At 42.5% G+C, this 14,104-nt stretch overlaps 1 protein-coding gene across 2 annotated transcripts in view; it reads right to left on the bottom strand.

Annotated features, from left to right (window-relative positions):
* PLEKHF1 (pleckstrin homology and FYVE domain containing 1) overlaps positions 1-13,314 on the bottom strand; it is a 30,108-nt gene extending 16,794 nt beyond the window's left edge. Inside the window, exon 1 of one of the 2 annotated variants that reach the window (XM_074211446.1) lies at positions 13,148-13,314. Coding sequence is in view for 1 of the 2 variants with exons in the window: in XM_074211444.1 (XP_074067545.1) it covers positions 11,771-11,900 (130 nt within the window). In the remaining variant the exon portion in view is untranslated. Of the gene's footprint in view, positions 1-11,770; positions 13,118-13,147 lie in introns of those variants that run through there. The other variant, XM_074211444.1, reaches the window with a different exon arrangement.
* Between the last annotated feature and the right edge of the window lie 790 nt (positions 13,315-14,104).

Raw genomic sequence — 14,104 nt, 5'->3', positions numbered from 1 at the left:
CACTGCCAAAACTATCAGCCACAGCCAGTTCACCAGCATTTCAATCTGGGAAACGATCTCTGGGAACCAGTTACGTTCTAGAAAGAACTAATTTACACCTCAGGTATCCTGTGACATACAGAACAGATGAATTGGAAACAAGTTGGCTGAAAAGCAAAATTCTATATAGCAAACCTCACTTTCTTAGAGACTTCCTTTGAAAGTGGGAGGTGAGCTCCCTGGGGGCAGTGGCAAATGCTTTCTTACCCATACTGACAGCTTATTTCACTAGGCAGTGGGTTTTCAATTTGCCAATATGTAGACTGGGATTAAAGCCTGGAAATGTTTGTTGTTTTTTTTTAAAAATTAAATTAAATTAATTTATTTTTTAATGGGCTACATATTAAAAGGTCAGAATACAGCTAGGAAGATGCTTTTAAGTGCTTGCTCAGCTCTATTTACCAATCTAAAATAATTTTGGGATCCCCTCAAATCCATGGGGTGGTACCCACAGAATTCTATTCCTGACATTCCTATGACACAGTTGTCATGAGGTTGAAAAGAAGGAAATGAGCAATTATTACGTGCCTACTGCATCCTACACCATGCCTATAGCATCATAATAACTCTGGGAGCTAGGTGCTAGTATTTTCTAGATTATCCAGTTGAGGAAACCAAGACAAATGTTAAATGATTTGCCCAGGGTCACATAGCTTGTGTCTTGAGGCAGGATTTGAACTCAGGTCTTCCAGAAACCAGGAATAGTGTTCTATCCACAGTCCATCCTAGTTAGTTTGGGGGCATAGGATTCAAATCAGAAATTAAGGCAGGACCCCCAAGGAATTTCTAATCCTAAATCAGGGTGAGGATTTTGATAGAGATTAACCTTCTCTTGGAGAGGAAAAAATGGAAAACTAGGAACTTAGTGAGTGGATCAAGGAATTTCCCTGGGGGAAGGAAATGCCAATTTTAGCCATGACTTTCTAAAAACAGATACATCCATTCATTGCTTTTGGAGAAAAGTCATAGAGAGTTCTTGTTTTGTCCAATAAATGGGTATGTTAAGGTTTTGCTTCCTAAAAGAGCAGTAGCCATATGTCTCATTATGTAAAATATCTACCTAAATAACTAGCTATATATGTATGTGTATGTGTATGTGTGTGTGTGTGTGTGTGTGTGTGTGTGTGTGTGTATCTCTATGTCTCCGTGCTTGAAGATAAAAGGGTAGAAAGCAGAGGAAGAGAACAGCTCCAGAAGCTTGCCTTCTACTGTGAGCTTGGATCAGCAGGAGGCAATGCTGGGTAGATTCAGCACCCCTGGCAGAGACCTCAAACTCCAAAAGTCACGCTGGGTTTGGGGTTGGCAAGATGTGATCACCAAAAAACACCATCAGTCCTTCTTCCAGACTTTGCTCTTTCCAGGCCATTATATCAGAAACTGCTTTACCACTTGTGTATCCTGGTCACACATGTTCTCTATGTATATCGCCTCATGCACAGATCCTGGTCACACATGTTCCCTGTGTGTTTGTCTTCATGCAGGGGTCCTGGTCATGAGTGTTCTTTATGGGTATCCCCTCATGCTTGTGTTCTGTTCACACATGTTCTCTATGGGTATCTCCTCATGCTTATGTCCTGGTTATGAGTGTTCTCTATGCATATATCATACATGGACTCTGGTCACACATGTTCTCTAGGTATATCTCCTCATGTACTGGTCCTGGTCATGAATGCTCTCTCTGTGTATCTCCTTATACTTGTGTCCTGGATACATGTGTTCTCTAAGGGTATCTCTTCATGCTTGTGTCCTGGCCACATATGTTTTCTAGGTGTATCTCCTCATGCTTGTGTTCTGGCCACATGTGTTCTCTATGGGTATCTCCTCATGTATTGGTCCTGGTCATGAGTGTTCTTTCTGTATATTTCCTCATGCTTGTATCCTGGCCACATGTGTTCTCTATTGGTATCTCCTCATGCATGGGTCCTGGTCATGAATGTTCTCTGTATCTCCTCATGTTTGTGTCCTGGACACACATGTTCTGTGTATCTCCTCATGCATTGGTCCTGGTCATGCTTGTGAACTGGTCACACATGTTCTCAATGTGCCCTGGTCATGAGTATTCTCTATGTCTGGGTGACTACTATTCTCATGCTGGTATCCTGGTCACATGCAATTTTCTATGTATATCTCTTCATACATGAGTTCAGGTCACACACATTTCCTACAGGTGTGAGGCTATTCTTTCCATTGATGGTATTTCTATTGATGGAAGAAGGTATCTCAGGTCCATGGGAGAACAGTTTTACTGTGACTTTTCTTGTTCCATCTCTTGACTCTGGGCATTTTCACTGGTTGTCTGGCATGTCTGGAATGCTCTGTCTTCTCATCTCTGCCTTGTGATTTTCCTCACTTCTTTCACGCCCTCTACATGAAGCCTTCCTAAATTCTATTGCCTTCCCTCTGTTGATTATTTTCAAATTATCCTGTTGGTAGCTTGTTTGTCCATAGTTGTTTCCCTCATTAGACTGTGAGCTTCTTTTTTTTTTAAGGTTTTTGCAAGGCAAATGAGGTTAAGTGGCTTGCCCAAGGCCACTTAAGTGTCTGAGACTGGATTTGAACCCAGGTACTCCTGACTCTAGGGCTGGTGCTTTATCCACTGTGTCACCTAGCTGCCCCTAGATTGTGAGCTTCTTAAGAAAAGGGACTGTCTTTTACTTTCCTTTGTATCCTCATTTATTTATTTGTATCCTTATTTATTATAGCATTTATTCAGTCATTTTTCAGTTATTTGGAATTTTCTTGGCAAAGATACTAGAGTCGTTTGCCATTCCTTATCCATCTCCTTTTACAGATGAGGAGCTAAGGCAAACAGGGATAAATGATTTACTCGGGGTCACACGGCTAGTGCATTTCAGGCAGGATTTGAACTGACTGTGCCACCTACCTGCCTGTTTGACTGACATTTTCTTGTGGGCCTTTGATTTGAATTATATACTCCAGCTAATTAGTAAATATAGACATATCCATGGGAGCTCATTTGGTTCAGGTTGGAGGAGGGGGGAATGTAGAATTTTTGAGACTTGAGGTCAGAAAAGGGAGGGAAGGAGAGGGGGATGAGAGAGAGACGAAGAAAGGAGGGTTGGAAGAAGAGAGGGAAGAAGAGGAGGAATAATAAAAAGAAACCTGACTGTCACTGGTCCACTTGCCTAATTTGGGTGAGAACAGACATGACTTCTGGCTTCTGCATTCTCAGAAGCCAGTGCTAGAGGAAGGCAAAGGAGGAAATGAAGAGAAATGTGTTTTACTCAAGTTTTACCCACCACGCATGACTCAGTTCCGATCTTTGAAGAGGAAGCAGGTGAACTTCCCACTCCCCTTCTTAAGCACACATATACACAATCTCTAGCCTGGAAAAAGACCAAAGCTGTTTTCTGGTTCATCTAGCCATCATTGAGTCAAGGTTCTGAGGAAGGAGAATAGATCTGTTCCCTGATGGAGAAGGCCATGACTGTTGGGTAATGGTCTAAAGCCCCACTTCCTACCCGCAGATGGAGTTCATGCCAAAATTATTTCTTTTGTTGTTTCTAGAAGTCACTGGATAGAGGAATTACCATAAATACCAAAAAATATAGCTACCTCTTAAACAACCACAATTGGTTTATCTGTGACCACATGGGACTCCCCACTATTGACCAACTGGATCCCAGACTGCAATTGACTCAAAAGAGATTCCCATATGAAAAGATAGTGTAGATTAGCATGAAGAGAACAATTTGAAGTCAAGAGACTCTGAGTTCAAACCATAACTGCTATTTTCTACCTGTGTGATCTTTAATGCTCTTTGAGCCACAGTTTCCTCAATTGTAAAATGAGGGGACTGAATTAAATAAACTTTAAGGTTCAGTCTAGCTTTAAATCTATAAACTTAAATATGTGTATCTCAATATGCATATAGAAGTGCTTGGCAATGTCTAGCACATAGTAGATGCGTTATAAATATTGATTAGTTGGGTGATTGAAAGCAGTGAAAAGTTATTTTTTAAGAATTTTATAATCTACAACCTTCCTTTTCTCCCATTAATAAAGATGAGAATATTAATATTTCTATTTTACCTTATACTTTTCAAAGTACTTTCATGTGTCTTAGTTCAAATCTGTTTAAGCCTTCAGATTTTGAGAAAGGGTGACTCAGATTCATGCAGATGTCTGATATAGCTTAGTATAATGAGACCCAACAAGTCTGACACTTGTTTGACTTTCCAAAGATGCCTGTAGAGTTCTCAGTGAAAGGCAAGACCCCACACCCTTCTCAAGGCTTTCCAGTGACTTTATGCTCAGATTACACTGGTGACAAGGAAATGCTGCTGATAGTTAAACTGGGTGACTACTAATCTCAGCAATGTCTTCTGGATGTTATCAAGAAGGGGGTGGGAGAGGGAGAGGCATAAAAATTATAGTACAAAGGGTGGAAAAACAAGACTGGAGTGGAGATAATGACTCAGAACAAACACTGAGAAAGAAGAAAATGAACATGGAGGAGCTAGGTCTAGGATGGTGGGGAAAGGGATCATAAGATTCCATCTAATTCTTTGGCAGGCCCCTCTGAAAAGATTTTGAAGTCTCCTTGAGCTCCACAGAACAGCAGCAAGGAAGGACTATGAAGATACTTTGGTTTGTTTTTTTTAAAACTACTGACTAAAGGGCCACAACTTCAGGGTCAGAAAAATGGTGGGGGTGAAGTGGAGGTGGGGTGGAGGGTGTAGAGATATGGGGAGGAATGTCTAGTTGATTATATGGGTTAAATATCATTACCAAAAAAGACTCTATAGATTTCAAAACCCCCAGGTAATACCTATTTATCTGAACAGTACTGGATAAAACCAAATTCCAGGACAAATAAGATCTAGAGAGCTAAGCATTCAACTTATTTTTCATTGTGGGATCCAGTGATTTCACTGGAATAAGGAACTCCCCAATAGGAAATTCCCTTTTTCAATTCGAATCAGGAACTGCTCAGTCTTAGTTACCTGGGGGCCCTAAAAGTTTTAAATGACTTGGCCAGAGTTGTCAGTCAGGACTTGAGCCCAAATCTCCTTGGTACTGAGGATGACTACCTATTCTCTACACTACAATACATTCTTTTTAAAAAAATTTGTTTTTGATTTTGCAAGGCAATGGGGTTAAGTGATTTGCCCAAGGTCACACAGCTAGCTAATTGTTGTGATTTGAACTCAGGTCCTCCTGACCTATATAGTGTTCCATTTTATTTGACTAAATATAGATTTCAAAACCATCAGTAAGTTGTTAACAGGATAGATCATTTAGAAAGCATTATGTGCTAGTTACTAAATAAACCCTGAGGAGTACAAATGTAAGCAAATAAAATGGTGTCCTCAAGGAGCTTACTTTTTAACGGGTAGAGGCTACATAATAGAGGTTTGGAAGGCAAGGGTAGGTGATGTCACTGCTGCTAGTGGGGAAAAAGACATCATTGAGGGGGAAGAAATCATGGGGAGAAGGTTCCGGTGAATGTCTAGATAGAGGAAAGAGGAGGTGCCAAGTAAATATTCCACTCAATGAGATTGAATGACTTCAGTACTGTTCATTCCTCTGTGCTCATCTGGCCAAGTGTCTTCTGAGAGGCAGTGACAGAACTGAGTTCCAGGAGTCAGTGTTAGGAAAGACATGACTATGCAGTATGGAACATCAGGGAGATGGCTGACTTAGAGCTAACAATTCAATACATCACACCATGTGTAAGATAAAGCCACTCTATTCCACTGTCTTCCATTTTGAGTACATTAGGAGGTAGATTCAGGGTTACACCCCACCCCAGGTCTTTCTTTCTTGTTTTCAATGACTTGAGTTTGCCCCCTCAATAGTGTCATTATCCTTCTGTTGCCCCAACTCAGAGTGATTCCAGTTTGCTAACAAAGCTTTATGCTGCAGATTTTCCACCTTGTAAAAAATGAATGAATTTTCTCAAGAGGTAGTGAGTATCCTGTCACTAGAAGTGCTCAAGGAGAGATAACAGGGAAGTCACAGAGGTGATTCCTGCTCTTGTATGTGTTACCTTCTGAGGTGCCCTTCTAACCCTGATATTTTATGATTCTGGGGCAAGCTACGTGTGACTTGAAGTACCTAGAATAGACATATTCTTCCCTTAAAGGAAGAAAAGAAACTCCAGGAAGACAAAACAAAAACCATCAGTCATAGGATGGCCAGAGACAGAGATGAACTCCTCCCTTAGTCTTGAGTGACTCTTCCAGACCCAGTGCTTACTCTGTTTCTCTGAAGGGGAAGGAGGTCATCTGGGAATAGTACAGGGAACCTACAGCTACCCTGAAGGGAACTACCTGTGCCAGAGATTAACCAATTCTGTTCTCTAGGTCAGAATTCAATTTCACACTCAATGTGTCATGATTATCTTCATTTAAAGCTCTGCTCTGTTTTACTCAGTGGGTCTCAGTGTGTTTTTTAGATTTTTCTTCTTGGTAAATACAGCACAGTCAGGAAAAATGGAAAGCTCTCATTTTTCCTTACCAGTGAAGTAAAATGCTATCATTTAGGGATAAAAAAGCAAAGAGCAAATTAAAAAGTCACCACTTAATTTGGGGTCTGATTGCTGAGGGACAGAAAATAATAATAATTGCTCTTGCTAGACTCTCTTCATATCACCGTTTCTTAGATTGCTAGGGGGAAAGAGGCCATCTGCTGAGATGACAACATCTGGGCATTATCTAATCTTCCTTCTTACCAGTGAAAATCTTTGGCATGAAGATAAAAATTCCCACATGGATATTAAATAAGTGGCATTAAAAACAACAACTCAGCTGTTAATTTTCAGTGATAGTTTAAGATGGAACCAAAGTTGAAAGAGCAAAGTGTAGCCATGGCCTATCTAGTACCAAAGGTAAGTGAGCAAGAGAAAGGTCTAGTGAGAATTATGGGGGATGGGAAATCTCAGGGAACCTTAGGTGTCTTTGTTGCTTCTAACCATAAAAGGACTTCCCACAAGTAGGGTGGCTTAGCAAAACACCAATAGTCATCATTAAGGACCCAGCCTCCCCAGGGAGTAGGCAAAAGGAATTTTCCAGATTTAGCACAAAGTAGGTGGTTAATAAATGTTCCTTCCTTCCTCCTTTCTTTCTTTCCTTCCTTTCTCCCTCCCTTCCTTCCTATAACCAATGAAAGCTTCTTCTTAAGATTAGGAAGGGTTTGGAGATGGAAGTGAACATTAGATTGAGTGAACATTAGATAAAACTCTCATTTTTTTTTATGAGGAAATTGAGATTGTGCATAGAACAGCAGAGCTCTTATTGGAATTTGAACTCATGATCTTCTGAATACAATTTCTATGTTCTTTCTACTACACTTAATACTTCTCACATCAGTCTGGGTCATCAAATATGTGATGAAGAATATCACAGGCCCTCCCCAAAGCTGATATGGGCTTATTGACCTAGGGCAATGTCTTTTTAAGTTAGTCATTCATCTCTCCCTTTCTCTCCCCACCTGTGGGGACAAGCAAGTAAAAATACCCCATTTTAGAAATAACTATTGTTGTTCAGTTGTGTCTGAATCTTTATGACCCCATCTGGTGTCTTTGGCAAAAATACTAGAGTATAATTTCCTTTTCCAGTTCATTTTACAGATGAGGAATTGAGGGAAACAGGGTTAAGTGTCCAGGGTCACTCAGTAAGTGTCTGAGGCAGTATTTGAACTCATGAAGAGGCCTTCTTGATTCCAAGTCCAGTGCTCTATCCACTTAGCTGCCATTTTATAATAATAGCTGTCAATTATATAGTTCTTCCATGTTTTATAAGGTATTTTACATTATTATCTCATAAATGCTTTATATTATTCACCAATTTGATTCACACAGTAATGATGTCTGGTAGATGCTAATATTATTTCCATTTTTATAAAAGAAGAAACTGAGGTTCAGAGGGTAACTTGCCCAGAGTTATCTGGTTAGGAAGTATCTGAGATAGGATTCAAATGCAACTTTCCAACTCCAAGTTCAGCTCTGAATCTACTCTGTTATGCAGTCTCTCCAAATGGCCCAAATTCACTTTCCCTGACTCCAAATATGATGACAATTGTTGAAGGAATGAGATGTAGCTAAAACTCTTCATTCTTGAGAATACCCTACATGTCTAACTTATTTTTTCCTATGACTTCCCTTGGGGTCTCTCTGATCTTGAATCCCACCTTCTTTAGGATCAATCCCCAGCTGTTGGTCCCTTCTTTCTGAGATGTACATAATTCATTTGTATGTTGTCTTTCCCAATAGAAAGTGAACTCTTTGAGAGCCAGATTCTTATTCCTGCCTTTCTTTGTAGTCCTAACTCTTAGTATCTTAGAAGATACTAAGCTCTTAAATGCTACCCAGGCAGGGCTCCTCAGTGATTTACAAACATGCCTCTCCCCACACATTGTTTCTTTACATTATTATTATTTTTTTACATTGTTCTTCCTGCTTGGTCCCCTTCACTTATTCAATTTCCACTCATCCTTCAAAGCTCAATTCAATCTAATCCATGAAATTTACCCTCATTTTTTCATCCTTTATTGGTTGTGCCCAATTGTATGCCACACACAATTTAAAATTCCATTGTAATCCATCTTGGGTTAGATCTTATTGATTCACAGATCTTATTTCTGTAACTAGATTCTAAACTCCAAGGGAACAGGAACCATGTTTTACCTTCTCTTGTATCAACCAAAGCACTTAATTATTAAACAGAGCTGGACACTTAATTGATGCTTAAAGTGTTTTGCAAAATCAGAGAAGCACAGAATTTAGAGATTATCCAGATGAGGGGAAAAACTTGTCCAAAGTCAGACAAGGCAACAGATTTCAGATCCTCTAACTTGAAATCTAGTATTCTTTCTACATCAACTGCACTTATCACCTTCTGCCTAGGATTAGTTCTCCATGGACATAGCTTACTCTCCTTTCTAGACTGTAAGTTCCTTGAAGGCAGGAAATAGATCTTTCATTTTTTGTTTAGTTAAGGCTTAAGAAATATAGAGTTCACCAAGTAATTTTTATATATGAAGGAAATTAAGCTTCAGAGAGAGCAGGTTTAAAGCACATTACCACATAAACCTCTCTGAGTTTCACTTTCTTCATCTGCAAAACAGGGATAATAATAATTATGTAAAGAAGCATTGTGCCCTTATGGGTAGAGACCTGGCCACCAAGTTAGGAAAGACTCGGTTCAATTCTTGCCTCTGATACATACTGTTTGGGCAACCCTGGGCAAGACATTGACTGTCCTATTACCCCAATCAGCACTGTAAGACTCTTAAGTGACAGACTACAAGCCAATCTGTATTGGGAGAGAGATTCTCTATATCAATAAGATCACAAGTTTTCCTTTCCCTAAATAGACATTGAAATCTAGGGTTTTCAGGGATCCTATGAATTTTATTGGGAAAAAAAGGTGATAGCTTTATTTTTCACTATGACTGGTTTTCTTTTTAATCCTATTTTATTTTATGCATTTAAAAACATTCTTCTTGGAAGGGGGTCTATAGGCTTCACCAGATAGCTAGAGGTCCATGACATGCCCTAGATAGGGAGTTCAATCCTTAAGAACTATTCTAGGGCCAGGGAACATTTAAAACGATTCTCCACTTAGATCTGGTGATTCTGAATGAATCAGTCCTTGAGTACTAGGATTACAGTTCCTCTTTCCCCTTGGCCTGTCAACAAGACTAGACTTGTTATGTCCCTAGCATGGCCCTATCCCAGCTTCTTTCCCTTAGTATTCTTCTACCCAATGCCAGGAGCAGCTCATGGAGGGCAGCTGGCAGGGTAGGTCACATTTACTCAGCAGAACTGGACCCAAATCACAAGGTCTTGGCAGTCCCACAGGGCTGACGTGTACAATACAAGGCAATTCCAGGGCCCAGCTCACAAGTAACTCCCCTGGCTGTTTGAGCCCAGATGGAAATCACAAGCCTTTAGCTAGCCAGCCAGTGGGAACAGCTAGAGCCAATCCTGCTCAAAAACAGCTTGGGGCTGAATTTGGGGTGTGGCTAATGAGTAGTGGTCACTGGGAAAGAAGCAGCTGGGACTTGACTCTTGAGGAAGACATTTAGGGTGAGAAGAGGGAAAGAACCTTTTGTTTCTAAGCAAAATGAGTAGCAACAAAATTAATTCAGTATACCCCAATTCAAATCGACAATGATCTGAATCCAGGGGAAATAACATGAGGCATTGTTAAGAGTTCTTGGAGTCAGGAAAAAATTAGCTGGCTTTTAGAATCCTTTCCAACCCCAAATCTGTGATCCTAGGATCAAAGATTGCTTACAAAAAGTGTGAACCAAATGTGAACTATAACCATCAATGAATAATTCTCTTCCACCCCAAAGACTCAGCCTGAGAAATGAGTGGTCCAGAAGAGGTGCACATCTTGATAGAGAGCTCTTCCCCTCTGTCTCAGGTTCTTCAATGAAGATAATAGTTTTTATAGACCTGGAAGGGACTTTTGAGATCACATAGCTTAACCATTTCATTTTACAGATATGGAAACTGAGGTGAATGTGAAAAGTGAATCAATTTGCCAAATGTCATAGTGAATTGGACAGAAATTAGAATCCAAATCTTTGGCTATCCAACTTCAGGGGCTTTACACTGCCCCACATCTTTTTCCTCTGACCTTCCTCAGAGGCTGGGGGGCCTGATCTATTGAGAACTCTCTTATATCCTCCACATGGCAGTGGTCAGCCTGCCATATTACAGGACCACAAAATATAAGAACTTCAGAATGGAAAGAAACCCTTCTACAAGAAACAGGGCAATTAGTCATCCAGCTTTTGTCTGTGGACTTCTAGGAAGGGATAACCCATTACTTCTAGAACTGCTTACTATATTTTTGGATGGTTTGAATTATTCGGAGGCTTTGACCTCCCATCAAGCCTCAGCTTGCCTCTTTGTAACTTCCAGCTATTGCTCTTAGTTCTGTCTTCAAATGACAGCATTTCAAATATCCGAAGGCAGCTATCATTTCCCCTGTGACCTTGCACTCAATACTAACAGGTATGGATTTACACCAGAAAGGCCTTTAGTGTGATTTCTCTGGGGAAAAAAAAGCCCCCTAACCTCTGCTGTATTGTACAAGCTCCTTCTTTGAGCATGGTTATCCATCAGTCAGCAAGCATTTATTGGGCCTCTACCATGTACCAGACACTCTTCTTGATGCTAAAAATACAAGGACAACAATGAAATGGTTCCTACCTTCAAAGAGGTATACAGGCAAAGTGAGTCTGTATTGCAGAATGCTGTATGACAAGGTAAACCTACTCAGGAATTGAAATCTATAGGTTTGGTTTTTGACAGATGAATAGAGAAAGACTAAACATGGAAGTGGATTTGCTGTCAGCAAATCATTTGACTTCCCAGACAGGTTATAGCATCACTGACTCATGAAGAAAGGACTGCAATTCATTTTACAAAGTGCTTTGAGATCTTAGTGACCAATGACTTTGCTACACATCATTGATACCATAACCTTCTACTCATTACCTCAGTGGGAGTCACTTTTTAAGTGCTATCCTAGAGGTGAGGCCAATAAAATCAAGGCCCCAAGGTCTTCCCTTGACCTAGACTCCCGGGACTGAAATCTAGATAGAATTTTTATTTAACTACCCTCTGACCAAAACACTAGGGATTTAAAAGCCCTCTCTACTGACCACAATTACATCCCCATTGAAAGGATTACTCATCCAGGATTAAGGTAAAGCTATTGTTTTCAAATGTTTTTGCTATAAAGCCTACCTTGTTCTCCCAAAAGGTCCATTAGTAGACTCAGAGAAGGATGTCTCTTTATTTGAAGCCTGAGTCCTCTTTTCTGCCCCCAAACTGTGAAGGTGGCCTTGTGTCCCAGTCTGTTGCTGCTCCAATTCATCCTTCACACAGTCAGGTTAATCTTCTTAATGTACTGTCACAATCATGGCAGTTCTCTGAAACCTTCAGTGGTTCCCTAAACCCTTACCTAGGATGCTTCCACTCTACCAGCTTTTCCCAGTTCTCATGAGACCATGTTTAGTAAATTATGTTAGTAAGTTATAGACCCAGGTCCTCTTATTCTAAATATTGTGTTTTCTCCACTATATTATATATATATCCTCATGCTAGATCTTAGAGTATAATAATTACCACACCGATTGCTCTCAAGAAGTTTGCAATCTAATGCAAGTAAATGAGAGAAGATGATTATGATACAAAGACACAAGATAATTGCAAAGGAGATGTTTAGGTTAATTGTGATGGAAATCTGACAGTTCAGAAAAATCTGTTCCAGGAATTAGGATGGTGTGAGCAGAGGCCTTATGATGTGAACCAGGGCAAAGAATAAGAATAAAGAGGAGCCCTGGTAGCAGGAACACAGAATATTGAAAGGGTATTAGTATGGGCAGGTAGGTTGGAATCAGTTTGTAGGGGGCCTTGAATGTCAGGTGTTTCTATTTATGTAATATTTCTATTCCATGGACAATAGGGAGCCATGGAAGGTTTTGGAGAAGGGAAGTTCCATGATCATGATAAAATATTAAGAAGATTAACCTGACAGTGTATGAAAGATGAATTGGAGCGGGGACAGACAGACTGGGAGATGAGAAGATGAAGGTGCAGGCTCTAGAAAAGAACAGCGGAGGATCTGGACTAGGATGGCTGCAATGACCCTGGAGGGGAAGAGCTAAAGGAAAAGCTATGATGGGAACAGAATCAATAGACTTGGCAAGTGATTGGACATAGGAGGTAAAGGGAAGGGAAGGGAAGCCCTGAGGATGACTCTAACTTCATGAAGATGGAAGGATGGAGAAATGGAGAATCTAAGAGAGAAAGGCAGATTAAAAGTGGGATAGCTCAGCCTGGGGAGAGGATAGAGATCAAAGTCGATGTGGGGGACACACACAAAAAAAGTGGGGAACAAGGGACAAGAAAGAGGTCAAGAGGGCAGGGAGGAGGGAGCCGAGAGTGGGGAGAGGAGGCTGGGGCAGTCAGAAGGCAGGGTTCAGGGGGGGGCATCCAGGGCCAAGCTGTAGCACCAGAGCCCCCCGGGATAAGACGGGGGACAAAAGGGTGAACTTGGGGTAACAGCCTAGGGGAGAGCTGCAAGCGGCCCGTGCCCGGGGCAGAGACGGGGCTTGTTACCTTGTCCTTCGGGATCCCGGTGGGTTGCGACGTGGGCAGCGCTGGCCCCGGGTGGAGCCGGGCCGGGCCGGGCCGGGCCGGGCGGGAGACAGGGAAGGGCGCGGCGCAGCCTGACTCTGGGCCGGAGCGCCCCGGGGCGGAACGCTCAGATGCCCCAGCATCCCGCCCCCCTCGGCCCCGCCCCGCCCTCCCAGCCAATCAGCGCCCCCCTCCGCGCCCCGCCCTCACTCGCCACGCCCCTCTCGGAGAGTACTGTCCAATCGGTGGGCACGGACCTGCCAGGGGCCTGAGCGGGGCGGGGCCAAGAGGACCTTGGGTCGGGGTAAGGCCCTCCCGCTGCCGGGGCTCGGGGTTCCCCGGGTCAGACTGCCCGGGTTTCCCTCCTCTCGCATTCAGAGCCCCCGGGGCCCATCCACATCCCCTGCGCCGCCTTCGCCCCCTCCCACGGGGCGGGGCCGACCAGGGAAAAGAGGCGGAGCCAGCGGGCATCTCCGGAGTGGGTGCTGGGGGCAGGGGCACCGGCGAAGCTTGAGCCAAGTCACCCGTGAACCCTCGGGATGGCAGCCCTTCAGCCCTGGCCTCCTCCTGCCCCCCCGAAGTTCTGCTCCAAGCAGAGACCTGCGGGAGCAGCGCAGGGTCCCCAAGACTTTCTGAGCTCAGTCCCTGGCTTCCCGCTGCTGCCAGCCCTGTGGGTACACCAGCCCCACCGAAGAGCCAAGCTCAGGCAGGCCTTGGCGGCCCCAGAGAGAACGGGACATAGGAGTAAGAGGATTTGGGGAATCACCGACTCACAGGATCAGACTTTCCTATTTCGGATGAGGAAACAGGCCCGGTGAAGTCAGGTGTCTTCTAAGTATATACTATAAAAAGGGAAGAGGCAGAATTCGAACTCTGGTCTTCTGTTTCCAAATTCCCTTTATTATGCCCCATTGCCTCTTGTCAATCCCCCGGACCTTT

The sequence above is a fragment of the Macrotis lagotis genome, chromosome 1 (genome assembly GCF_037893015.1).
Source record: "Macrotis lagotis isolate mMagLag1 chromosome 1, bilby.v1.9.chrom.fasta, whole genome shotgun sequence".
NCBI classification, from domain to species: domain Eukaryota; kingdom Metazoa; phylum Chordata; class Mammalia; order Peramelemorphia; family Peramelidae; genus Macrotis; species Macrotis lagotis.
The sequence above is the reverse complement of the archived record's forward strand: the minus strand, read 5'-3'. Positions and strand labels throughout refer to the sequence as shown.